A 27933-nucleotide genomic window follows, 5' to 3' on the forward strand; every position below is an offset into this window, starting at 1 on the left:
AAAAAAAAAAAAAAGCCAGAGGAGACCCAAATGTTAAGGGTCAGAAAGTTAAAAGGGAAGCTAGAGGAGAACAAGTAGATGGTAATTAATACTTCTGAATGTGTTACAAATACTTAATTTAGGCTAGACCTTCATTTATCTATGGCATTCTTTCAGAATCTGGTGTTGTAATTTTAATCTTAAATTGGGACATATTTTAGTTTGGCATTTAGGTGGCAATTTTACTGATTTTTTAAGAATTTAGCAGCTTACAAGTAGCAGTACCATTTTTATATGTTGCTATTCTGGGCTATATTTAAAAACCTTCATTTCTGTATAAAACATGCATTTTATCAGAGACTGATGTTCACAAGCAGTAAAATTAAAATGTTAATACGTTTTTTCTTATAAATCTATTCCCATAGTTAATTATTTTGGTTCTTAATTAATGAACCATTGAAATGACAGCTCTAGTTTTTTACATGGATATTTAAATTTAAAAGATTTTGCTTTTGCAGAGATACAGATTGCTACTACTAAAAGTAGAAATATAAACAAAAATATTCAAAAGAGATGACATTGAAAATCTACAGATGTTCCCTTAGGTTCTTTCAGAATAATTGACATAATGAAGCTTTTGGTGTCATGTTAATAGTTAGTAGTAATAATAACAGTGTAACATTTATTGAGCATATGTACTATGCTAGAAAGGTGCCTAAGTGTCTTACATATATAAACTTATTTCATGCTTATAAAAAATCATTTTGAGATGTGTCCTTTATTCCACTTTTAGAAGATGAAAAACAGTGGGGTACAGAGGTTGACCAAAGTCACTTGACCAAAGTTACATGCTTAGTAGAACAGGGGTCTGGATTTAAACCCATGCCTTGGGTCCAAGAACCAGATTCTGAAAGCACCTGATCACTCATTTCTCCAGTACTGAGTAATAGTAACATTTGTCGCGTTCTTTTCTTGAACTTTTCATCTCTGATTTTGGATTTATGCAAAGATATGGTAATGTTTGTAATAATAAGTACTCCAGGAAAGATAATCTATTTTAGAACCTGAAATTCTGTGGAGGGGTGAGTATGTGAAGAGTTGGAGCAAGTGGGAAAGTACTGAAGTGGACAGGTTCTCAGTGTTGATGTTGTCTTTTGAGGAAGAGAAAAATCCCTGGTAGGGAAGAGGATTCAGGAGGTTTTGTTCTTTTTAAGATTATTTACTTGAGAGAGGGTGGGCATGTGGAGCAGGCAAGGGCAGAGGGAGTGGGAGAGAGAATCTTGACCAGATTTGCTGAGCGCAGAGCCAGATGGAGAGCTCCATCTCAGGACCCTCACATCATAACCTGAGCCAAAATCAAGAGTCAGATCCTTGGGGGATGGAGCCACCCAGGCGCCCCAGAAGGTCTTGTTCTAATATGGCCTCCTTTATGTGTTTTGTGTATTGTAAGTATCTCACTTCTCCGACCCTTATCGTGTGAAGTAATTTTTAAAAATTGTAGGACTAAAATCTTGCAAGTTAGAATATGAAGATTAAGAGTTCGTATACTTAGCATGAAAATCACTTAGCTGTCAGGATACCCTCTGAAAAAGTAGTGTGATTTAGCTGCTGTTTTCTTTATATGGTGTCAGATCATTGGTTATTTAAAGGTAATGGCTAGTTTAACTCTAGTGTTCAGTTATGCCTCTGCTTTTTCTATTTCTGTAACTATTAATAGCCTTATGGTAATCATTTACTGCCACCAGGATATCTGGGAAATGTATTCTGTGGGTGATGGACCTAGGGAGTAGTGGAAGGAGCCAGTTTTGTGGCCTTGGACAAGTAACTCAGTTTTTCTGCCTTGGTTTCTTTATATCTAAAGCAGGATTAGTAACAGTATTTTGTAGGGTTCTTTGAGGATTAGATGAGTAAATACAGGGAAAGTGCTCCTTATTATCACCACTGTTTGAGTGCTTGCTTGTCACACACTGGGCTGGGCACTCTATAGATTAATACTATGTTCCTTTATAGCTGTCTCCCATTTTTAAAATGAGGAAGTCACACAGCCTCTGTTTAGAAACATTTAAACCCATGCCTCTGACTCCAGAACCCGTTTGCTTCTTCCCACAAATGCATAGAATACTGTGTAAATACCAGAAACAAACATAAACTTTAGAGTTTGTGCTAATAACAGAAGGGAGCCTGAAATTATGTAGTTGTGTGGGTATGATTTTGAGTGGCAGAGTATTTTAAAATACTTTATTTCAGGTTTCTCTTGAACTTTCTGATACTCTGAAATTACACTTTTCTATAGTTCCTAAATTGATTTTTTATGGAGTCCCACACACTTCTTGCTAGTCACTTTTCATCAGTTTGGTAAAGATAGGTTGTTGGAAATTGGTAACTGTTCTTTTGTATGGTGTGTTACTTGTGTAACTGAGCTTTGCAGTTCATGCCAGGAGGGTGATTGGTATTACATGAATACGCACAAAAGCATATTGTGTTTTGGAGAAGGTGCTCATATCACATAATACTTAATAAGAAGTTTTAGTGACTTGACAGCTGGTCAGGTATTCCATTGGTTATGCAACATTGTTTGCATTATACCCGTTGTGTCATTTAGGGGCATTATTTTGCTTTATTTTCCATTTTTTTCTATAGGTGATAAACTTGAGAGTTTGAGATGGACAGCAGTTTAATTACATTATAGGAGAACCTTGGTTTTTTGTTTTGTATTTTGGGATGTAATACTCATCTATTGATCCAGAAAGTTAAGTGCTTTTCAAGTTTGCAGATTGTTTTAATTAATGGAACAGTTTGTAATTTGAGGAATATCTGTATTTGGATATAGTTAATGAAAATTAAGGTTATGATAATAACTAAAAGTAATAAAAACCTATAGTACCTCATGTTGGTTAAGAAGAAATAAGTTGAGCTATTACACTAGGGACCATCCGGTCATGATCAGGCATGTGAAATTCTCTAGCTTAGAAGGTCGATATGTAAGATTCATTGACTTTTAAACCTCAGTAGGATTTTAAGATCTGTTCCTATAGGTAAAGTATAATTTATACGACTTACTTAACAAATTTTATAGTTTTGTAATGATATTTTTATGACTTTTTAATGTCTTTATGACTGGTAATTTTGGGGAAAATGATTGGTTATTTGAACTCAATTACATGCAGTATATTAGTCAGTGGAGTTAGTTATATTGAAATAATGGAGAACAAAAAAAAGTCAGAACTTTGGAAATTGGCAGTAATTTAGCAGTTGAAATCCTCCAAAAAGTTGGACAGCTCTCAAAGCTTGGGTTACAAAGAAGTAAGATGTAATTATTTGTTTTCACAATGGAAAATATTTTTGCCGAAAACTTCAGTGTTACTGGATTTGTTTTAATGTGTTTTAGAACATTACCAATCTTACATACCCTAGTCTTCAGAATATTTATACCATGAGTATGATTGTGGGCATATGATCATTTTCCCTTTAAGAAAGAGATTTTAGTGATGATTTTTTTTTTTAACCTCTCTGTAGCATGATGACAGAGATGATGGTGTGGATTATTGGGCCAAAAGAGGAAGAGGTCGTGGTACTTTTCAACGTGGCAGAGGGCGCTTTAACTTCAAAAAATCAGGTAGCAGTCCAAAATGGACTCATGACAAATACCAAGGGGATGGAATTGTTGAAGATGAAGAAGAGACCATGGAAAATAACGAAGAAAAGAAGGACAGACGCAAAGAAGAAAAGGTAGAAAATGTCAACTTGTGATTCTGACACATTTTCTTCAGTGTGGGTTTGGTGGGCCAGTTTGTTAACTATTTCATTTTTAGGGACAGTGCTTATTATGGATCATTTTCACTCCATATTTTTGGTAATCTTTTTTCTCTTTTTCTCTCTCTGTTTTTTAGGAGTAATAAATATGAAGTGAGATTGCAACAGAGAGCAGAACTTGCACCCACCATTTTTTTTACCTGATTTTTGTTTTCAAATAAGAATGTAAGCATTTTACTTAAATTTTACTGTTTGCAAGTAGTCAATAGAAATTTTGTTTTAAGTCTTCAAATATCTTGAAAAATAGTAGACTGTATGTTGAAAATTGTACTGAAATAAAGTAGAAAATTGTTAACGTACCATATTTGTAACTATCAACTTTTAAAAAATACTTTTACTGTTTTTGTTACATGCATTGTAATTCGCTTTGTCTATAAGATATGGTCAAGTACAGCTCTGTGAAAGTTCTGATTCTCTTCCTTCCCTGTTTGTTAATGTTTATTCTGAAGTAAACGTTAGCTCTACATACAAATTCCTGAACAGAAGTTTATAGAGACCACACTAATTATTTTAACTGTATACATCTGTTTAACATTCTCCTTAATTCAAACGCACTACATTGTAGGGTGACTAATTTTTGAGGTGTACCACAGAAAAGGTTTTTACTTTGGTAAACTAAGGTAGTTTAACATGTCAGCAGATGTTTAAGAGGAATAAAAAGCTTTACCAATCGCTAAAAAGTACAAGCTATTAAAAAGATACACAAGTATGAGGGGTTTTGTTTTTTGTTTTTTTAACTGAAAGCAAGCAATGGCCTATAAAAACTGATCCTTTACTTTTTGGGCTCAAAATTCAATGTTCTCTTTCTATTCTTATTTGAAAGTTTGAGTCATGGTCTTAGATATCAGCTAATCCTGTTGAGAGAGGAACTGGTCTATAATAATACAAATAAAAAAAATCCATTCCTACCAAATGTATTACTTTAATCCTGGTCTTGGTATGGAAGAGGATTATCCTGCAGAATAACTTGATACATTAGAAAGGTGTACCTGATTTCATATCTTTCATATTTATTTGAGCTTCTGGACAGCTGAAACATTAGTTTGTAGTCTAACCGTAAGGAAAAATAGATAAACAAAACATTGTTCATTAGTAGTATTTTAAGTAACTTGTTTTTCAATAAAAAATTTTGGCAGGAAGTTTGTTGCAGTATTCGTCTAACTTGGTTTTACTTTTCCCCCTATTTCAGTTGCAACTTATAAAATGGCTTTTTCTTTTTCTTCCCAAGGGTTCTATTCTTCAGGTAGATATTCTTTCAGATGTAAATTACCTTTGTTTAGGCTGATAGTTCTTAAGATGAAAATCCGAAATAGTAAATTTCAGTATTAAGTTTGTCTTGCTCTATGAGCATATATAAAATTAGTCAAATTTCATTTGTTAATTCAGCAACCAAATGAGTTGCATACGTTTGCATTAAAAGAAGGTAATGCTTATTCTGTTAGTGTGAACTTTCAAAGATCTTAAGTACATGAATCTTTCATCTTCACTTGATTTGCAGTGCTCCAAGCACCTAGATTGTGGCCAGGGGCATTTGCTAAGAGGGAAAAATAAGAAAACAAAACTCAATTTATGTGATGTATATGGCCCTGGGATCTTTAGTATTGCATGATTTCTCCTATTTTGTCTTTTCTGAAATTGTTACAGAGAAGCAGAGGAAATACTTTCAGAGCAAGTTTGTATTGCATTAATCAGGACACAGCTAATTTCTCCTAGTCAGAATACTACTTAATTACATGCTAAAGCAACATGGATTTAATCTTCAACACAGGAGAATTTTCACAATCATTTTATTTTATACAAATAAGTTTAGCTTTTATTTTAACAGTTATTATTTGGTTAGATTATTTGAATCTCTGTGCATGAATCTAAATGTGCAGTTTTGTTTTTCCACTTAAGACAATAGGAGAATGGGAATTTGCTGAGAAACTATTTAATAGGGAGTGGGAATAAAGCTCCTTAAATCCTAACAGCAGGTTATATCTTAAATGCAAATGCATTGCTTTAACCCAGAAAGAAACATGATTTGGTTACTTTTATTCTATGAAACAAAATTGAGGAAAGGATTATACTAGAATTTAGTAGGAAGGGTGATAGAACTCTGCAATAGGATGCCATTGTGGATGTTACATCTTTTTCAGAGCCAAGCATATGAGAAAGCCTGTGTTGTGTTTTTTAAGCCACAATTTAACTCCACACTTCACAACATATTATAAAGCTGAATGGTTCCTCTTAGTAAGGAATTTTGTTAACAAATGGCAGAAAATAATAACTTTGATACCTGCATTAACAGACTTCCTTTTGCCTAGAGAAGGAAAATAAAAGTGAACCAAAGGATATTTCCAGAAAGGATTAAGAAAGCTGTTTAAGAAGGCCATGACTCAGTCCTTACTTAGGTGTGTATACCTTTCAACATCCTAGGAATTTTAATATAATATAGCAAAAAATGTTTTTCTAATTGCATCCAACTTTAAGGAATTATTTGTTCCCTTTTGTCACAGTTAAAATCAAGTGTTGGGAATTAAATTATAATTTGAGTAAAAATATTACCCAATACAAATGAAATGTAGATGGCTAAACGATTCTTACTCAGTGTGATGTATAATGCAACAGGGACCCTTGTAAATTGTCATATGCCAATAAAATGTCATAAGTGGTAATAGCTGTTGTTTGTTTACCTGATTTTGAGACTATTTCTGTGTCTGTTCTATACAACTGATTTCTATGGCCTATTTATAGAGTTTAGAATACCAGCTCCTCTGTTGGTAAAATTACTGGTATGTTGTGGCTTTTGGGGGGCTGATAAATATTTTATAAAACTCCTGAAACCCCATTTACTGTTTTTTTAAAATTTTATAGTGGATAATTCTGTTATTTTTAGAGAATACAGGAATTCCAGATTTCTAGTCTAGTCCTCCAGTTCTTGTGTTAATACAGGAACTTGGTAGCCATAATATTACAAAGAATCAGCATTACTTCTCTTTTTAAAAACTATAATGGGCATTAACTAAAGAAGTTGGATTTTCTTTTGTCAGACTCATTCATTTTGAGTAACATCTGGTATAATTCTTACCATGCCACTCTTAGAAATTATTTGAAATATAAAGTGGACCATTCTGTCAACTTTAAACAAAAGTATTTTCATAGAAATTTATGTGCTAAGGCAAATACATTTTGCTTAATTAAAATGACAAATTATCCCCTTAAAACTTTGTTAGACAAGTAAGAGCTTTCGGTGGATACTTAATGAATTGTACTGGTTAATTTTAATGTTCTATACCAGTTTCCTTCCTTAAATAAAGTATGCTTATTTGTTAGGGACCTTTAACTTTTTTTTGCTCTAACGTTTACGTAGGTTTTTTTTTTTTTTTTTAAATTTTTTCAGTGTTCCAAGATTTCATTGTTCATGCATTATACCCAGTGCTCAACGTACTACATTCCCTTCTTAATACCCACCGCCAGGCTCACTCATCCCCCGACCCTGACTCCCTTCCAAAACCCTCAGTTTGTTTCTCAACAGTCCACAGTCTCTCGTCTTCCATTCCCCCTCCGATTTACCCCAATTCACTTTGCCTTTTCTTCTAATGTCCTCCGTGGTGTTCTTTATGCTCCACAAGTAAGTTAAACCCTATGAAAATTGACTCTCCCTTCTTGACTGACTTCACTCAGAATAATCTCCTTCAGTCCCATCCATGTTGATACAAAAGTTGGGTATTCATCCTTTCTGATGGAGGCAATAATAATCCATTGCATATATGAACCATATCCTCTTTATCCATTCGTCTGTTGAAGGGCATCTTGGCTCTTTCCACAGTTTGGTGATTGTGGCATTGTTGCTATGAACATTGGGGTACATATGGCCATTCTTTTCACTTCATCTGTGTCTTTGGGGTAAATACCCAGTAGTGCAATTGCAGGGTCATAGGGAAGCTCTATTTTTAATTTCTTAAGGAATCTCTACATTGTTTTCCAAAGTGGCTGCTCCAGCTTGCATTCCCACCAACAGTGTAAGAAGGTTCCTCTTTCTCCACATCTTCTCCAATGCTTGTTGTTTCCTGTCTTGTTAGTTTTTGCCATTCTAACTGGGGTAAGGTTGGTATCTCAATGTGGTTTTGATTTGAATTTCCCTGATGGCTAATGATGATGAACACTTTTTCCTTTTTTGGGTTTCAGTTGGAATCCCTTTGGAAGTATTTGTTTCCATATGGAACAGTATTACTTTTGCATTCAGAGAAGTGCAGAGACCTGTTTCAATTTATGTAGTTGCTAAATAGGGAAGGCAGTTGGAGAAATAAAATGTATTGTCATGGGATTGTATCTGACTAGACTTACTCTCTGAATAGTAGACCAAGATACATCCTTTAACAAAATTTTAGATACTATGTTAAAGTGCATTTAGGGTTATCAAATATTATTGAAACCATTGTTAAATCTGAATGTCCAGAGTCTAATTTCTAATTGTTCAGTTCATTGAGGTAGATATTAAAAATTAGGAGTCCATGTTAATGAGTTTTAAATTAACAAGATTTGTTAGTACTCAGTTTCTTAGAATCCAGGAATACGTGGAAATTTGCTGTATTCCATTGTCTTCCTTAAGAGCCTTAGAGGTTGTATAGATTTGTTAGCTGTTCTTATGTTTCTCAAAAATTCAGTAATGATTAGTGTGTGTTGACTATGCAGATAAAGCTAAAGTTATATATTTAAGTTTTCCAGTTCTCTTTATATTATCATGTTACCTCTTTAGCCTTTAAAAATGGATCCCACTGGTTAAAAAAAGAACACAGGGGGCTCCTGGGTGGCTCAGTGGGTTAAGCTGCTGCCTTCGGCTCAGATGATGATCTCAGGGTCCTGGGATCGAGTCCCGCATCGGGCTCTCTGCTCAGCAGGGAGCCTGCTTCCCTCTCTGTCTCTCTCCGGCTGCCTCTCTGTCTACTTGTGATTTCTCTCTGTCAAATTAATAAATAAAATCTAAAAAAAAAAAAAAAAACACAGGCACTAGGATGGTACTTCACTACTAGGAAAAGAATCTCAATGTGCCTTATTTATAATGATCTCTGCATAAGAGGAATATTTTTCTTACAGATATTTTAGATGGTTTACCACAGTGAACTGATTTACTGTACTCTCTAAGTACAGAAGATGATCTTGATTCTTGTAAGTAGAAGAGGGTTGGACAAGTGGGTCTTAATGCTTTTCTCCTAAGAATCAGAATCAGATTTTTCTTAGTAATGTCTTGGGGTTGCCTGGCTTCCCAGTGAGCATGCCTTTTAGTAAAAGTAGATGATAAGTAAGTACACCTCAAAATTAGGTGACTTGGAAGGACTTCTGTTGACAGTATGACCTGTGTATTTGGCAATGGTAACTTCTTGGTACTGGCACAGTAATTGGCGAATTTCATGGAGTGTGTAAAGCCACAGAAAAAGCATACCATTCTCATCTTTCTGAGTAATTGTTTGCTACCTTAGCTGGCCCTTGACTGTGGAGGGTCATACAATAATGTACCAAGAAGGGAAAATTCAACTTTTTATTAGGGTACTTCTGAAGCTGCCTTGAGGGGAATGTTAAGTACACTTGGAATTTTTTGAAAGAAATTGAATATCATCACCAAATATAAGCATAAAAAGAAAGTTACAATAAAACACCAAATTTATTTAACACTGGTTACTGTCAGTATATGCTTATAGTCTATGCATACATTTGTTGGCAATACTCAGATTTCAAAATCAGCATTACCCGCTTTTAACCCCTGTAATACTGTAGTAAAGATACCTCAGCTGCTGCAGTAGAATCCTAATTGTACTCTTTGACCCTTAAATTTCATCCATTAGTTGCCATCTAAAGGGATGTTTTTCAGTTTTAAAATTAATGTCATTTTTAAGTTAAAAACCTTCCCATTGCCTAAACTTAGTTAAGGTGAACAACTTGAGCTGGTTTTTGCCTTTGTGCCCTACCCACTCACTCCTTGTTCACTTACCTATCTTAAAATCTTGCATGCTAGCAAATATCCAAGTTCTTTTTTTGTGCTCATTGAATGTAGCACATTCTTTTAGGCTAGCAACTCATTCCATTTAAATGTCTTCCTTTCCCAGAATAAATGTTTAGTTTTGAGCATTGTGCATTGTGTATGCCAGACATACTACATGCCATACATACATGAAGTAAACGCTCCTTGAATGTATAGTGAAAGCATGATACACTAGTGTAAGAGAGGTTTGATTGGTATCAGCCAATTTATTTTATGACTGTCGCTAAAACCTAGTGCCGTCTAAGTTGCTTTAAAATATGCTGAATGGAAGAGATTTCAGATTGCCATGAACAGAAGTAGAGAAATGGTAACTGAAATGGGTTCTTGATGGAGAAGGTATGTTTACAGTAGTATAGAGCAATGATGACTGGGATGGGTCCTTGATAGCAGTCCTCAAGTATTTAAAGGGCTTTCCCTTAAAAGAGGAAACAGTCAAATTCAAATTCTATAGGAAGCACATTTTATATTACTTTGTCCTGCCTCATCATTTTAACATGTTCCATCTTTAGAGGAGACAGAACCTCGAACCATAGGTACACAGACTGTTACTGACTCAGTGGGCTGATATTTGACAACTAGGTTTTTTTTCTTAAAGATTATTTATTTGAGAGAGGTTGCATGCTTGCATGTGCAGGAGTTGGAGGGCAGGGCAGAGGGGGAGAGAATCTCACGCAGAGTCCCCACTGAGCACTGGGTGAGATCCGCTTGAGCGGAAATCAAGATTCAGATGCTTAACCTTAACCTACTGAGCCACCCAGGTCCCCTGGCAAGTAGAGTAGCTAGCTTGTGAAAAGCAAGTTTTCTGCTTATAGAAGTATGGAGAATCTGGATCTCTTTGTTAGGAGGTCTGTGCTGCCTGAAGCTAAAACGTTTTTCCTAGTTCTCTGGATTACTTAATTCAAGATTAAGAGTTACCTTTTACTCTCAGATGCTTCCTTTGTTAAATTGTATGTTATCAACTGAATTACCAGTGATAATTAAAAAGAAGTACTGCATATTGCTACATTTCTTTCAGTGTTGTGATAGGAATGAATTTAAATTTAGATTGTTTTTTAAGACTTAGGGTATACTCTTTATTTATGTCAAATTTTTGGATGGCAAATAACTTGTTATTAGCTGTAAGGCAATCCAAATCAGTTACTTGAAATTTTTATAATGTAGAATGTTTTTATTCCTATTAGGGCCATTGACAGTATTGAAAATTATGAGTTAATTATTGCTAAAAATGAGAAGGGCTAAATGCAAACAGCACTGATGTATAGCTGACTGTGTGGGTGATCCAGAAATGGAGTAAGACTGGAAGGGCATCCTTTAACTATTTTTTCTGTGTTCTAGGTTTTAACCAACTCTTTTTAAGTGATTGACAAGAGTCAAGGCATACCTACTTGTGAACATATGATTGTATCAGGAAACATTACAGAATCTGAAGTCCTATGAATCTTCTAAAAAAAATGGAACCAAAAAACTCAAGCAGCAGTTCGCTTTTATGCTTTTAGATAGGTCTAGCTGTAGTAGACTATTTTTGTTCAAAAATAGAATGAGTAGTTGTAGACACACAAGACCTTTGAGCATAACCTAGATTTTCTTTTAAATTATTTAAAGGTTCAAATAAAAAGAAATCCTGCTTTTAGACTATAAACATTTAACTTAGATTTTATAATTTTAATATATCACTACAAGTAAGTAGCAATTTATCGTGAAGATATTATAGATATATAGTAGACATTGAAATACAGTTGGTCTTAACTTTTATTTGTTGTCAGAAAGATAAGATGACATTTTCAGGAGAGTTAATTTGAAGTATTTTAATATCAAGGAAAATCTGGGTCTTAATTGCTCTCAATATTTAAGATTTTTGAATAAATAATTATAAAGGTTTAATCAATTTTAAAAGGTGTGTAATTTTTAAAATAGCACTGGTTTGGTTTAAGTGTACTGCTTTGGTACTACCCCTGAGAGGCTTCAAGCATAGGCAGAAGTAGAAGGAAAAAGGGCCAAAGTATTTTTCTTCTTGAAATGTAATATTTAGAGGCGCTTGGGTGGCTTAGTCGTTAAGTGTCTGCCTTCAGCTCAGGTCATGATCCCAGAGTCCTGGGATGGAGCCTCGCATCGGGCTCCCTGCTCAGTGGGAAACCTGCTTCTCCCTCTCCCACTATCCCTGCTTGTGTTGGCTCTCTTGCTCTGTCTCTATCAAATAAATAAAATCTTAAAAAAAAAAAAACCACAAAAGAAATGTAGTATTTAAATGAACTTTCTGGGTGGGTACAACCCAATCTGGAGATCACATGAACTCTATGGTTAACGTTGGAGAGGATGTTTCCTACTTTGATAGAATGTTGACTTGTATTCTGTCCCACTACTTAAGATAATTACAGTAATTTGAATTCACCTATCACCAGAAACTTAGACTTGTGGCACATGCTAATGGGGTTCTGCTGGGCAGTGGGCAAGATTGAGTATACACATCTTTCTAGCCTTTGTCCAAACCGGCCCTCAGCCTCTCTCCTTTCATTTATTCAGTGAAAAAGTATGGCTGGCATTGGGTGTTAAGATGAATAAAACATTCTTGGTGTTGGGGATCCAGAACATAGCATGATGCTTAACTATGTTGTATTAGTAGTACAGGAAAATGGAAAAACACATTGGGATCGCAAGACCAAATACCTCTGAACAGCATTTGCAATTAAGCTAGGTGAAGAATCTCCAAATAGCAGATGGGGAAAACCACCCATCTGCCTGGTGCTGATTTCTGTGTGAATAGAAGGAAGACTTGAGGTAGCTTATGAAAGACTTGAGAAAAGCAGAATCTCAAATTAGTCAACTGAAACTTGGACTTTTGTCCTCTCCCTTGTGAATGCAAAGTATCCACAGGACTTGGAGAGACTTGAGCACTTTTACCCTAGTGAACTCTAAAAACAGACCTGTCAAGACAAAACTCCCCTTTACCGGACCCCGATACTGAGAAGAAAGTATCGAAAGTGGAATCATTGAGTAGGATAGAGACAAGAGGAGAGGGTCTAGGTCAAACTGGGGGAGGGGAACACAACCAGGAAAATCCTACAAAGCAAGCCACCATATTTCTGAACACTACTCAAAAGCAACAGAAAATGTAATAACTAAAGTTAAGCTTTCCTGAGTCTTGCATCATTCTAAATGGCCAAGGAAATAATTTCATGTAAATGTGAGCAAGTGGGAAATATTAATGTCAAATCTCACTAAAGGTTATCAAGGAGTATGTATGAGTGCTTAGTAAACATAAAATGAAGGAAAGATCTCTGAAATGTTAGGACTAAGTTGTCAGCAAAGCATTCATGGAGAGTGTAGCATTTGACTCGGGCACAGCTTGCTACCTGAATCAGTTGAATGTGAAGCTCTCTTAATAGTGAAGGGTGAAGGCAGTTTTGCGGCTGGTAACGTTATCTGGACCTATTGGGTGCTGTGGAAAGAGAGGTTACAAGATCCACAAAAGGAAGACAAGGAACTCAAAATTGTGACTTGCTGATTCCGTGTAGGGTTGCTGATCTGTTTGCCTTCTACTTTTACGTTGTCCAACAGCCTTCCTCTGCCCCTACTTTCATGATTTCTAGTTTGGACTGTTGGGATAGTCTGCCAATTACTTAATTACAAGTCATTTCTGTTGTCAGTTCCCTCTGATCCCATATCCAGTTATTTTATCCAACAAGTATTGATTGCCCATTGTATATACTAGGCATGCTAAAAAAAAAAAAATATATATATATATATATATATATATATATATATATATATATATATAAAGTTAGCTCTATGCCCAAGGAGGAGCCGGAATTTATAATTCCTCATGAGATGAAGAAGAGTTGCATATGCCAGACAACCAGACCCGCCCCCCCCCCATATACTAGGCACTCTTCTAAAGCACTACAGAAACGGTGTGGGTCAAAACAAAGAACCTATTCTTGTGTTTACATTCTAGTTTGGCGATAGGAGGAGCAAGAATGTATGTGGGTGATCAAAACAGTGGAGAGAGATGCTATTAAAAAAAAAAAAAACTTCACTAGAATGTAATCTCCAGCAGGGCAAGAAACGTAACCGGTATTGCTCGTTATTATGTTCCCCATGCTTGGAATAGTGCCCGGCAACTTAACAAACTTTCAGTATTGAATAAATGTGGGTCATAGAGAAATTCGTTTAAAAATACCCTCTCCCCCAGCTTTTTAAAATAGAAGTCGGTAAGCAGTGCATCTTTACCTGAAATAGGGAAAAAAGGAAGTCAGTAATCCCCGATCCAGAAATTCTTAAAAAACTGGGTATCATCTGATAAGACTTGGTCCTCACTTCAGTATTATCGGCTAGGCCAGGTTAACGTCCAGCCGGTATCTGGTAGCCTAGATAACCAGCGGCGTTTATTTAGTGAACGTTCTAAGTACAGCAAAGCTACATACCCCTCGAGCACTGTGTTTAGCTTCAGCGAGTCCCAAAAACGTAATGTTCGCTGAATGAAATGGTCAAACAATAAATAGCGACTCCACGGCAAAAGTACTTGGGAGAGCGGCCCCGTTTAGGGTCTCGGTGAAAGGGACGACACACTTTCTCTACGAACTGGCACGAACTCTGGCTTGTGGGCCTGGCCCCAAACCCATAATGGCTTCAAAACGCCCGGCTGTAGACACCAGTAGTTTAACCGGGAGGAACCTGAAGACACGTTTTCACGTGCGTCACCATCTCTGCGCGCCCCCGCCCACCAGTTGTCTATAGGCTTCTATTGGTTGACTCGCGGAAGGTCCGCCCCCTAGAAGAAGCGGCTGGAAAAAATCCCGGCGGCCGGGTCAAATAACCGTAACTGACCTGACGTCATTCCGCAGCCAATCCCAAGCAGCGGTTTTTAGCCTTGTCCAATGAGATCCGGCACGAGTTTGGCCCGCGGAGTTTGATTTTCGTCCAGGAAGGCGGAAGTGGCGCCAGTCCTAGGAGGGAGCCGCAGGGTGGGTGGGGAACGCAGGAGGGATTAGGCTGAGCGAGGGGATTCCAGTGCCCAGTCCCGGGTCGGTCGGGGGCCGTCGTTACTGTCTGTGGCCTGCAAACTGTGCCGCGCGGGCCGACTTGAGTCGTCGTCCGAGCTCTCCTGTACCGGGACAGGTGCACCACGAGCTTCGCAGACTGCGGATTCGAGGCAGCTTGATGTTCCGGTGGTTGCTCGGAGGTTCGACTTGGGAGGAGGGTGAGCCAGGCGACCAAGCTGGGTTGGAGAGCCTCTGCGGAGGCTTGCGGCCAAAGCGAGTGACGCGACGGGGCGCTAGTCTCGGCCTGTTACTGGGTGAATAAGTCGTATATCTGGGGTTCATATTCCTTAGCTTAACATGAGGAGGATGGATGGTACCCCGATTCGTTTGTGAGACAGAGCCGCGGTTCATTTAGGAAAGCTTGGAGTCGGCCCTCTGCCTGCTCTCTTTCAAGGGTCGCCTGAGCTCAGCTCAGCTTCCCGGACAGCGCAGACTTCGCCGTCGCAGCTCTCCTAAAGCCTTTCCTGCCAGGTGTCCAATCCATTGTTGGTTGATATTTATTAATGAAGGCTTAAACATCCTATGAACTTTCAGTGGAAATTTAACTGATAGATTGAAGTTTCCTTTACGAGCTCATCCCCACTTCTCCATTCCTCTCTTTCTCTTTAACTTTCTCCTTCAAAATACTGCGGGCCAAAAGAATTAGCGGATGGTGTAATGTGAACCGAAAGGATTCCTCCAGGTTACTTAATACAGTTTTGTGGCATTCTTTTTTTGTTTCTTGGTTCTTTTTGTCGAGAGTAATATTTTCTAAATTATTTTTCCTGAAGGTATCAAGAAACGATAATGTTTCCTTGAATTCGCTTATGTATTTGTCTCCTCAATGTCACTCATATTGAATATCTTAAGAGAAATGCTGGAATATTTTGGTGTTCCCATAGACCAGGTAAATATCTTTTAATTGATTTGAATGACACTGTTGTATTTGTTGTTGGGTCTTATTTTGAAAATGATCTATATGTAAACATTTAAGGCAAAATTGTTGCTTCTTTTCAGGTATAACGAAGGTGAGTTTGCAATAATATACCTTTGGTAGTTTGAGTTAAAAGGGGTATAAGATTAGGGGTACCGGCTGGCTCAGTTGTTAAAGTATGCGGCTCTTGGTCTCCAGCTTGTGAGTCTGAGCCCCACATTGGAGGTAGAGTTTACTTAAAAAAGGATAAAAATATTAGGAGCTTATTTACTGGATAGGTCAAATGCCAGCAAAAGGTGCAAATGCAGCAAAATAGATTTTTGCTTTCATAGATAAAATATATTTTTAACTAGCTAGTGGTTTTATTTAAGGTAATTTAATTTTGGTATTTGGATATATAAGGCAAGTTATAGTTCAACAAATTCAGCATAAATCTTGAGAGAGGATGACTTAGATCTGAGAATTATAAGCAAATTCAATTTTCTCTACTTAGGGAGCATTACTACATCTAAGATAATATGCTTGGTTCTGCAGGTGATAACAGAGTAGCAATACATGGTTCTGGTATTCATGATGTTTAAAATAAAATATGAGGAATAAGAAACATATACAGACTATAGTACAAGATTGAATATAAGAAAGAATAGTTGGGTTTACAGAATGGGCAAAGTGTTGCTATTTGTTGTGAATTAGAAGAGAGTAATAGTCCAGGATACTTTAAAGATTTTAAACAAAAGTTGAAGACTGGTTATAAATTACAAATAGGCAATTATTATATTATAAATATTATAAATGGGCAATTCAGTATGAGGAACTAGTTTGAGTAGGGAGATAAGGTGAGCCAGATGTGCTGTTGGATTATATAAATACAAATATCCTGCAGATAGATAAGTGGTTCTAGAATGTAGGAAAAAGAGATTCAGATTTAAGGTTATCTGCATTCTTATGATATTTGAATTCATGGACTTTGACAGAATGGAAGATGTTGTTGGATGTTATTGATGCATTTTGAATTTCAGAAATAGTGGGATCAAAGATAATGGCAGCTTGAGTAAAAGATTTGCTCATCATTAGATTACTGATGCCTTTAAGGGTTTCTGTAGGTAGAGAGTGGTAGCTGCCTTGTATTTTGAAGAATGACTGAAGAAGGCAGGTGGCATTAGCACCTTCTTTTGAAAAGTTTGTGAAAAGAGATCAAGAGCGACCATCAAATTGATGTTAGAGATAACTTAATGTTTGCAAGCATTGAGGAAGAACCTCACAGCCAGGAAAAATTTTAAGATTCAAATGAAATAGTGAGTGATTGAACAGTGCCCTTGAGAAGGTAGTTGGATAAGGAATATAAATATAGGGGCGCGTGGGTGGCTCAGTGGGTTAAAGCCTCTGCCTTCGGCTCAGGTCATGATCTCAGGGTCCTGGGATCCAGCCCCACATCAGGCTCTGTGCTCAGCAGGGAGCCTGCTTCTTCCTCTCTCTCTTCCTGCATCTCTGCCTACTTGTGATCTCTGTCTGTCAAATAAATAAATAAAAATCTTAAAAAAAAAAAAAGGCTATCAGGCCAAAAAAAAAAAAGAGTTAAAAAAAAAGGAATATAAATATATAAGCCTTGGAAAAAAAAACGGGCAGTCGAGTATGAAAAAATTGAGAGATGGTGGAGAGGTTTTGAATGTAGAGAAATGAAAATTGAGGTTTGTCACCTTGGAGTTCTCAGTTTTCTTAGTTAAGAGCAAAGTCAAGGCTACTGACAGAAATGGTGACATTGTAGATTGCAGAGACTAGGGATTGCTTTGGGCAACACGGTAGAGAACAAGACATGTTCTGAAGGGGTTGCAGAATACCTGTGCAGAATACTCTGCTGAAGTCAGCTTGGATTTGTAGTCTTTCTGAATATTGCTGTTCTGTGATTTCTTTTCTCCGGCTTAGAGTTGTTGGGGTAGTTCATGATTGGTAGTAAGCATATCACTGAAACAATTAAAATTCTCTGGTTGGTAGGAAAGTCACACCAGTAAAGTCAACATGAGGGTGCTGGATCAGGAGTAGTAAAAGGAGAAGAAAGCATCAGAATGGTGAGGATGGCAATGAAGGGATGAGAGAGAAGAACAGGAATTTGTCAGGATGGAACTTGTAGAGTGAGACATGAAGGTACCATCCGAGTTAACCAAGAGTTGGGTGGCAATTTTTGTACAGTGAGTAGCCCTCACTGTAGCAAAACCTCCAGAGCTGTGGTTCTTGGAAACAGTGCGTGTGAGTGGCCTATAGAACACTTTAAATATAATTGCTCAGGCTGGCAGAGATTCTAGTGTTACTAGGTCCAGGATCAGTATACTCCAGGCTGTGTTAGTCAATATGGTAGCCACTGGCCAGATGTCATCTTCAAGCACTTGAAATGTCTGAATTGAGATCTCTGATAGATGTGAAATATGCAATGGATTTGAAAGACTTGGTATGAAAAGAAGAATGTAAAATAATGCCATTATTTAAAAAATATTGATTACATGTTGAAATGATAATATATACATATTGAGTTAAATAAAATATACTAAGAAAATAATCTCACCTCTTTCTACCTTTTCAGATATAGCTACTGGAAAATTTATTTTACAAATGTGGTTTGTGTTTTATTTCTCTTGGAACCCACCTTCCAAGGTGATTCTAGTATGCCTATGGTTAAGAACTACCACCCTGTAGGATTGAAAACCAACACAAACATGTCTTTGCCTGCCAAGACTTTACAATCTAATGAAGCAAAGAGAAAACTGCAAATGAAATGAAGTTATATGTAGTTAGGTGTCCTATTGTATGGTACTCCTTGGAACTAGTTTCGGAATTCAGAGCCTAGGAAGCTCCTGAGAGCAGAGAGAATCAAATGTGAATGAGGAATGTGAATCTGGCATTAGAAGAGATGTACAAAAAGCTGGTTCTAGGGCTTGAGATAGAGTTGGGCCCTCTGGGCACATGGGTGTGTTTGGCAGTTAGGATAATATTGGCTTGTCTTTGAGACAATGAGGAAAATGGCTTAACTCAAAAGCGCTTGTGTCCTTGTTAATGAAGAGTGAGTAGGTAATTCAGCTGGATAAACAGGGCCAAGTGGCAGAGGACCTTTACGGTTGAGTGGAGAATGAATACAGAATTCATGGAGGACTTTATGTAGACTGAGCTGGCAGAATTGGTGGCATCAGTATTTAATCTTAGACTCAAGTGTTTGGATATGATCAGATACATTCAGAACCCTTACTACTTCAAAGCGGAGAGATGGCATCCAGTGTGCCAATGGCTTCCGGGTCTTCCTCTCTAGCCCTAGTACTTTTCAACTAGTCAAATGGCTTCGATTTTTACCTATCATGTATTCTGTCTGCTGATGATTCCCAATTCCATCTAAATCCCAGATGTTTTTTCCCAAGTTCCAAAACTGTATATCCATCTGCTTATTGGATATTTCCAAGAAGATGCTGTTAGGATGCTACCTATATCTGTTGCTTGTAATAAACTTTGTCCTTGTTATAGGATCTGAGGAAAAACTAAAAGTCCCAAGTTTTATTGGTTTTTAAAAAGAGAAAGTGCTTACTTTGTGTTGAAATCTGCTAAATGTTATGTCCTGTTTCGGGAGCGCTTCTTTTGGGAGTAGTTTATACAGTCTGGAAAGCCCAAAGCAACAGATAGGTGGTATTTGAATTACAGTAGATGAATTACAGTAAGTGAATTACATTTCATTTCTGTCATCTTTTTAAGAACTGACTTCTAGCTGATATATTGCATTGTAAGTAAAGAATTTTTAAAGTTATCTACATTTGTTCCGCTAAAGAGGATTTATTTATACCTCTAAAAAGGATCTCACCTTTAAAGGGAATTACATGAGTTTACTCTGTACTGGCTGATGCTCGACAAACTCAAAATTGTCGATTTTTGATTGGGCCAGAAGATATGTTTAGCTGGGAAGAGGGGAGGCAGTTCTTCTGAATAAAGTTCCCAAAGGTATTTTGCCGTTATCAGAAAGACCGTTCTTCCTGGAATATTATATAGGTTAACTCCCATCCTTTTTTTTTTTTTTAAGACAAATATGAATAAAGTTTAATTCTTTGAAGAAAATACTTTGAGTATACCATTATGTATCTTTTTTTAAACAAGTATTAGTGCATTTACATCTGCTTTTCTTCAAAGATAAAAACATGCTTTAACAGAGTACTTTTCAAACACTGTATAAATAGGTTTTGCAGATTAGAGAAAATAAAGACTATGGATCAGCTCGGAGTATTGTTCGTATTATTGGGAAAATTCTTCCTCTAGAACCTTGTCCCAGGCCTAATTTTGAGGTAAGTCTGTCAATAGGCATTGTTTAAGTACTATGTCTAAAATAACCTCGGTACCAGAGTCAGAGTAGAACAAAAGAAGAAAGGTTTCTTGTAAGCCAAAACCCTTTAGTTTATTCGTGGAAACAAGTCATTTGTTGTATGTTTTTGTTTTTATTCTTTGAGTAATTACATTCAGAGTTGGAAAAGTACAAAGCAACACCCGAATAGCTTATTTTATTCTTCTAGTTAGTTTGTGTTTCATGATAGATGATATTAACCAGGGTAGAGATATATTGCTACATGTGTAGACTTCAGAATAACATTTTCCTCAGTATTGTTTCTTGCTAACAGATGCATGTTTGGTATTGAATATTCTTTTTCCTTTTCACTCTTGTATTTTTAATCTATGTAATTTCCATGGGCATGCATGTGTCCTCCCTTCCACCCCCGCCCCAGACCCCTGCAGAGCTCTGACTTTTTTTTTTCTCACTTTTTTTTCCTTTAGTTGATCCCACTGTTGAACTCTGTAGACTCTGGTAACTGTGGATCTGTAGTTCCATCTTTTGCTGATACTCTGTGTGTGGCAAATGATGAAGAAGCCAGTTATCTCAGATTTCGGTAATTTGATATACTTTGGAAAATGGGTAATGGGCTGTATGTAATCTGAGTTCTTGCATGTGTTGAAGTTTGATCATTCTAATTGAGCCTTTTGTCTGTCTTTACTGTCTTTACTGCCCTGTATCTTCCTAATAAGGATTTATTTCATTTTTCCCATTTCTCTTAATGCAGGATTAGGAAAGAATAATATTAAAAGAATGTCAGAATCAGTATGTCCATTTTTAGGAGAAAGCTGTTTCCTACACTACATACTATATATATTTATTTATTTTATATATTTAACCAAAAGGTATTTAGTATTTACTGTGTACCAGGCAATGATGTTAAAAATATTTCAAAATGTAGGATGTGTTACTGTTGTGTTAACATTTGTTAATATGTTCAGATATAGGCTGTCAGCACAATAAGGGTCAATTATTCAAATATTCTGGCTAAATTTATTATGTATCAAACTGATTTATCTATTTTAAAACAGAATACCACAAACTTACCCCTAACATAATGCTGAATATTAAATAAGGCCCTTCAGTACCTTATATTCAGAATATGTAGAATTTCTAAGTAAATCACCATTATTTCTAAATAAATCAATCTGTACTGTATTTAAATCTAATAGGTAGAACAGTTACAGGGTAATTATTTTTGTTTTACAGTCCAAGAGCAAGATTTGTTCCTTCATTCACTTACCACTTTTGGTTACCTATAACTGTTGTGTTCCAGATACTGAGAATACAGAGTTACATAAGAAGTTGTCCTTGTCCTCAGCCAGTCTAGAGACAATCACGGGATAAAGAGAACTTCCCTATTTTTTTTGTGTCTTTATTCCTCTTTGACTCAAAGAATTTATTGCTCCAGGAAAGTTTCCCTCCATTTCTCACTCTCTCTCCCTCCCTCTATTATGTCATTGTGTACTTTTTCCTTCTATGCACAGAAATAGTATATGGAAACATGAAGAAGAGGAGAAAATGGAATTTTCCCATTCTTTTCAACCAGTTTGAAATCCATTTTCACCTGTTCTCAGACAGAGTAAACGAATGAAAAGTGATGGGACTGTAGGTGAAGCTGCATTTAAAAAGATAACTGCCCTTGAAGAGGAGCTGACTTTTCTTCGCACCCAGATCGCTGCCATCGTGGGAAGGCAGGAACTAAAAGCCAGTAGGCATGTGGGTGAGTCACATGGGGTTTGTTTCAGTCCGATGGGGCGGGGCTAGCAATTCCTGTCCTCGGGCTGCTGGGGATGTGCAATTACTAGGCGTGGAGTTTATTGAAAGTAAGTTAAGGCACGTTTGTAGTGAGGGGGCTGGTATTGGCTCCAGCTGTACTGCTGAAGATTGAAGGAAACTTTTCTACCTCTTCAGAAAAGCATTGAAATTTATGAGGAAGGACATGTTAATTTGAAAGAAGAGCATGTATCTGTAGCTTGAAGTTATTGCTGCTATCCTTCCACTAAATTCACATTGAATAGTGTATTTCAGATGATCCTTTTCTCCGTGTTTAGAGATGTGACTTGCTTTAAACAACATGTATGTAATATATACACACGTGTATAATTCATATACAACATGAAATGTTCATATAGTGTTGTATATTTATAATATATAAATACTATATAATAGCAATTAAAGTGAGATGCACACATACATTTTTTAAACCAGTCCTGTTAAGAACACAGTCTTTAGGGAGCAAGTCTGTTGTGAAAGTATAGTACTCTGTACCCATCCTAGGCTCTTGCCTAGAAAATGGTTTGTTTCTACAGTGTCATCATAATGTACCAGTCTGAGTGTTTCTAACTACAAATTGTTAATTATATTTTAGCTTTTTTAAAAATAGATGATGAGGGCGCCTGGGTGGCTCAGTGTGTTAAACCACTGCCTTCGGCTCAGGTCATGATCTCAGGGTCCTGGGATCGAGTCCCGCATCGGGCTCTCTGCTCGGCGGGGAGCCTGCTTCCCTTCCTCTCTCTCTGCCTGCTTCTCTGCCTACTTGTGATCTCTCTCTGTCAAATAAATAAATAAAATCTTTAAAAAAAAAAAATAGATGATGAAATTCAGATTGTATGTTAATTACTGAGAAAGAACTTTATATTTTTCTTTTTAAAATGCATTCTCACCCTTCCTCCCTTTATAGGCCTACACAGACAATCCTAATTGGTTTAAAAATAAATTTATTTTTTGATTTGACTATCAAAATTACTAAGCAGATGGGATTCCTTCTCTTTCCTGGCCACCCTATCATTATTTCAGTAACATTACAGAAATTGTTCCTGCTTTGGTTCTAATTAGTTATGTGGTATGTTAGAATTTTGCATGATTTTTCAAAAGACTACTTTGTTTTTAGGCTTCTTTGACTTGAATGATGAGCCTCGTGGTTTGGGACAAAGACCATCACCAGGGACTACTGAACTGAGTGTCCAGCCAGATCCATTTTCAAGTTCAATGCTTTTTCCTCCTCCTCCTCCTCCTCTTCCTCCTCCACTGCCCCCTCAGCATTTTTCTCCACAGCCGACCTGTTCTCTCACACAGTCAGGATCTAATAATATGTGTGACTCAGATAATTCTGCAAATGAAATGAAAAAACAGCACCCGGCTGACAGTAAGACCAATTACAGTCATTCAAAAAACCAGGAAAATAAAGATGTTCCAAACATGTTGGATGTACTAAAGGACATGAATAAGGTTAAACTTCGTGCTATTGAACGGTATGTTACCATAACTTGAGAAATGCACCAAGTTCTGTTCATGTTTTAGTGACTTATTGTATTTATTAAAGTACTACAGACAAGTCTTCTCTCTTATTCCTCTTTACTCCAAACACCTCTCCCAGAAAGAATTCTTTTCCAGTTTTTTTACTCTTCCTTCTAGTGTCTTATCTGTATTTTTTAAACAACATACTTCCTTTGCTATTTCTTGATACTTTAACTGTATTTCCCTTTGTTAAAACTCAAGAGTATGTTCTCCCAGCCATCCTGTCCTCTAACACGTACACAAATACTCCTCTTGTTCCATCTTCCCAATGTAATTAAATCCATAGGCTTTACTTAAATCAGTATTCAGAATTTACATCTTTATAACAGTAAACAGTCACAGGTAAGCCATTTCCTTTGCTATAGTTACGTTTTGTTTGTTGAATAATTTTATTTTCTATTGCAGTTAATGTCTCTCTGAATTTCTTTCTCTTTTTCTTTTTAAAATAAATTCCCTGGTAGGAGCCCTCTGTCCTGCTCCAATCTCTGGTTCCTGCAAGCCTGCTGTGTTTTTGCCATGTTGAGAATTTCCTTGGCCATCATCATGGGCATTCTGTACCCTTCACTTGTGTTGCCTTACCCATTACTGGGGTGTCCTATCTTCCCATACCTTCCTGAGGAAGGATCTGTAAAAAGGGAGACTATTTTAACACTGCATTCTGAAAATGTTACTATTTTATTCTCACAGTTCATTGCTAGTTTGGCTGGGTATACAGTGGCAGAAAATCATTTTTCTGCAGAATTTTGAAGATGTCATTCCATCGATTTCTAGCTTCCAGTGTTCCTACTGAGAAGCTGATGTCATTCTCATTCCTGGTACCATGTATGCAGCCTGTTTCTTTATTCTTGAAACATTTAAGATCTTCTCTTTAGTCCTGGTGTTTGGGAATTTCCTGATGCCATGCCCTGAAGAGTTCCTTTTTGAATTTCTTATGCTGGGCACTTGTGGACTCAGTCTTGAGTTTACCTTTCATTCAGTGTATAGACTTCTCCTCAGTCCTTGTTTTCAGGAAGGCAGCTCAACCCCCATTATCTTTGCTTTCATCAGCTTTCCAGCTTTCAGTGTTTTGTTGTGGTTCTTACGCACTCTCTCATAATTTCTTTGTCTTTGTGGGTATTGTGTCCTTCTCATTTCTTTACTGTCATTTTAGTAGGATTTCACAGAGATCTGCCATGTTCATTTGGAAATCCCTCATTGAGGTTTTTTGTGAGAAAATAAATACATTTTCTATATAATAGTGTTAGGAAAGCTACATCATTTCATTATTAATGAGTTTATGATTTGATCATTTGTGAAGCACCTGGTACAGAGAGAAATATTGTGGCTAGATGGGCACACTTGTTCCAGCAAGAGGGCCTACTGGGCCCAGTCAGTGTCAGACTGTGCTCCGACTACTACCATCAGTGGAGACACAGCAAGGAGGCCAATAGACTCTACCCTCCACCCCCAGTATCTCATTTTTCTACAGCTAACCTTGCATTATACATTACTCCATAATCGGATGAGACTTCCCCCTTCTTTACATTTACAAAGTCATTATTCATGTTCTCTGCCTTCTATCTTGTTACTGTGAATAAAGTATCATTGTTCATGTCCAGCCTCTCCCTTGGGTCACTGGTTCCCCTTCTCTCTCATCCTCTCAAGGATTTTACTTAAAATTATCCCTTCTGTCTTCTATATCATCAAAGTTTTCTTCTTTACTTTATTCTCCTCGTACTTGACTGTTTCCCATCTTCAAAACACGTATATCCTTGGTATTATTTGTTTCTGTGCTCCTCTTTATGGTATAAATTCTTGTTGTCAATAGTTTGTTTGCTTTTCTCACTGCCGCCTTTTACCTTCTGTAATATGGTCTCTGTCCCCACCACTCCTGACAACTGCTGTTTATCAAGGTCACCAGTGACTCCCTTGCTAAATACAATGGTTAGTTCTTAGTGTTCCTCTTACTTGATATCTTGGCAGTATTTATACAGTCTGTGGTTCCTTCCTCCTTGGAACACTGTCTTCCTTTGGCTTCAGGGAAATCACACTTGGTTTTCCTCTTACTTCACTGGCCATGCCTTATTCCTTTGCTTAATCTTGCTTCTTGGCCTGGTGTCTATGTTGGCATGTGCAAGGCTCAGACCTCCGTCCCCTTCTCTCTATATCCACATTGTTTCCTTTGGTGATCTCATGGAGTCCTGTGGCTGTGTATACCATTGATATGCTAATGACATTCACATTTATTTTTCTATCCCTGATTTTCTCCTCTATATTCTATGCCTACTTGATGAAATGCCTGCCTGACATCATTTGCTTGTCTCACAGATGTCTCAGGCTTCATGTGTTCAAAACAGAACTCTTCCTTCCTACCTGTCCACTTTCTCCACCTTGAAAACCTGTTCTGTCCCAAGTTTTTGCTTCTCAGTAAATGGCAACACCATCACCCAGTTGTTCATCACCCAGGTGTCTGTTCAGTCCAGACATCTAGAATCATCCTTTTCCTTTCCTTTCTATCAGCATACAGTTCAAATGTGTGTACCCTCATGATCTAACTGCCACCCCCAATCTAAGCCACCATCTCTAACTTGGACTTCTACAATAGCCTCCTAATTGGCCTCTCTGCATTCTTGCCTCCTTACCTTTTCTCCGTAGAGTAATCAGGGTGATCCTTTAAAAATTGAAGTCCAGGGCCATTTGGCTGGCTCAGTTGGAGCATGCGACTCTTAATCTTGGGGTTGTAAGTTCAATCCCCATGCTGAGTGTAGAGATTACTTCAAAATAAAATCTTTAAAAACAAACAAAATAAAACTTGAAGTTCAGTCTGGCCATTCCCTGCTTAAAACCCTTTGATGGTTTTCCATCATGCTTAGAATATAATTCAGACACCCTGCTGTGGCTCCAGCTGTAACTGTTTTTCTTTTTTCTCACATATGCCTCCACTGCATGTTTACACTAACGCTGACTTGGGGTCATTTATAGGGAGGACACCATCTCCTTAAAGAAGCTTTTCCTGGTCATCTCATCTAAGGTGCTATTGTCCCAGTCACTGTCACATTATCTACTTAATTTTATTTATAGCATGCATTGAGTGAAGACTGAATGAATGATTGGCCCAGTAGCTTTCTCTTCATGAATTCAGTTAGTTCCCTTCGAAAGTTCTTAAATATGTCTTTAAATTTTCCACTGGAAAATGAGAAAATTAAAAATAAAGATCTTTAGCACAGTGAGATATTTGATAATCTCAGGTCCCAGCAAGATTGTGGTGGAGTCCCACCCACCAGAAGAAACCATAGTTTCTTGGATTTCTGATTCCTAATTCATTGTGCCTTCCAGATTCCTTGTTCTTTGGCGAAAATTTTCAATCTTGAAGAATCATTAGGTTGTAATGTATTATGCTTATATTTCTGGTGTATTTGTCATTAAGGAGCTACATTACACAAGGCTTTAATTAAAAAACATTTTTTTTTTTAAATAGGTCACCTGGAGGTAGACCCATTCAGAAGAGGAAAAGACAAGATTCACATTGGGATCCAGTGTCTTTAATATCCCATGCACTTAAGCAGAAGTTTGCATTCCAAGAAGATGATTCCTTTGAGAAAGAAAATAGGTCTTGGGAATCTTCTCCGTTTTCTAGTCCAGAAACGTCAAGAGTGAGCTATAATAACGTAAAGCTAGTGTTTTAATTTTTCTTAAGTATGTCATTCATGATACATCTTCGCCTTCAGGTTCTCTTGAAGTACTTGCACAGAATGGGCCATGTGGTTGTTGGCTGGTACCATGTCTGTTTCTGTTCCCTTTCACACATTCCTTTTAACTTTTTGGCTTACTATGAAGTTTTTTTTTAAATAAAACACTTGATTTGAAAAATACTTGTGCATGAGTCTGTCAAGGTTTCTCCTGACAGGTGCTAACTTGATGTCGCTGTCTGCAGTTGGGACAAGGTGTCTGAAACTTGAAGAGACCAGAGAATGGTGACAGATTGCCTCAGTGGAGTTACATGGATACTCCCAGTATTTTTCTCAACTATAAAGACTAGGTTATTTAGTTAAATAGAATGTTAACAGTGCTTTTTAAAAAGTAGCTAGTATCGTAATTCTCTTCAGTGACAACATTTCTTGGCTCCCGGCATGGATCGGAGCAGGAGAAATGGCCCCACTCACGTCTCTGAGTTACTCGGTGTGCGTGTGCCATCTCTGACATTAATCATGTCATCTCTGGAAATTCTTAACTCTAAGAAGGCAAAAAAGTATTGTGTACTTTAGAATTATTACAATCATAAAGCACAAATGTTCCTAAAAATTAATGTTTAGCATTTGTGTAGAAATGTCTAACTTGGGAGTACTTTTTTGCTCACCTCATTTGATCCTCACAGCACCGTCCTAAAAATAAATAGAACTAAAACTAAGTATTACCTGTCTCTCCCTGAGGAAATAATCCTCAGAGTGCCAAAGTAATCTAAGTGTAACCCTTCATCTAACTGGCACAGCAGAGACTGGAGCTTGGTTTATTAACATGTAGGGTGTCTGAAAACCTT

General features: G+C 37.1%; 2 protein-coding genes and 1 long non-coding RNA gene across 9 annotated transcripts in view; all 3 read left to right on the forward strand.

Annotated features, from left to right (window-relative positions):
* BCLAF1 (BCL2 associated transcription factor 1) overlaps positions 1 to 6449 on the forward strand; it is a 29737-nt gene extending 23288 nt beyond the window's left edge. For 4 of the 5 annotated variants that reach the window (XM_004740269.3, XM_013064069.2, XM_013064066.2 and 1 more), the window contains 2 exons: positions 3496 to 3708; positions 3870 to 6449. In XM_004740269.3, the coding sequence (XP_004740326.1) occupies positions 3496 to 3708; positions 3870 to 3875 (219 nt within the window). In that variant the 3' untranslated portion in view covers positions 3876 to 6449. The remainder of the gene's footprint in view (positions 1 to 3495; positions 3709 to 3869) is intronic. The other variant, XR_006602340.1, reaches the window with a different exon arrangement.
* A 2256-nt stretch (positions 6450 to 8705) lies between these two features.
* LOC123387848 lies at positions 8706 to 11695 on the forward strand. The gene is made up of 2 exons (XR_006602342.1): positions 8706 to 8943; positions 11150 to 11695. It is a non-coding gene; the product is annotated as an uncharacterized LOC123387848 (long non-coding RNA).
* Positions 11696 to 14729: 3034 nt separating this feature from the next.
* On the forward strand, positions 14730 to 27268 carry MTFR2 (mitochondrial fission regulator 2). 3 transcript variants are annotated; one of them, XM_045066328.1, is made up of 7 exons: positions 14730 to 15107; positions 15624 to 15739; positions 19972 to 20076; positions 20561 to 20673; positions 21695 to 21840; positions 23011 to 23371; positions 26875 to 27268. In XM_045066328.1, exons 2-7 carry the CDS (start codon positions 15677 to 15679, stop codon positions 27080 to 27082), a joined length of 996 nt encoding a protein of 331 aa, XP_044922263.1. In that variant the 5' UTR covers positions 14730 to 15107; positions 15624 to 15676; the 3' UTR covers positions 27083 to 27268. The 3 variants fall into 3 exon arrangements, with proteins under 3 accessions (XP_044922263.1, XP_044922262.1, XP_044922264.1); XM_045066327.1 differs by having other exon boundaries at positions 14730 to 15011; XM_045066329.1 differs by having other exon boundaries at positions 14730 to 14993.
* Positions 27269 to 27933: the final 665 nt, after the last annotated feature.

This window comes from Mustela putorius, unplaced genomic scaffold, assembly GCF_011764305.1.
Source record: "Mustela putorius furo isolate JIRA1106 unplaced genomic scaffold, ASM1176430v1.1 tig00003863_pilon_pilon_pilon, whole genome shotgun sequence".
Lineage (NCBI taxonomy): Eukaryota > Metazoa > Chordata > Mammalia > Carnivora > Mustelidae > Mustela > Mustela putorius.

Excerpts from the sequence above, each read along its gene's own strand:
- MTFR2 (XM_045066328.1), top strand. The coding sequence starts at position 15,677 with ATGTCACTCATATTGAATATCTTAAGAGAAATGCTGGAATATTTTGGT. Across the intron at positions 20,674-21,694 it reads GCCAGTTATCTCAGATTTCG|ACAGAGTAAACGAATGAAAA; the intron begins GTAATTTGATAT and ends ACCTGTTCTCAG. Across the intron at positions 23,372-26,874 it reads AAACTTCGTGCTATTGAACG|GTCACCTGGAGGTAGACCCA; the intron begins GTATGTTACCAT and ends TTTTTTAAATAG.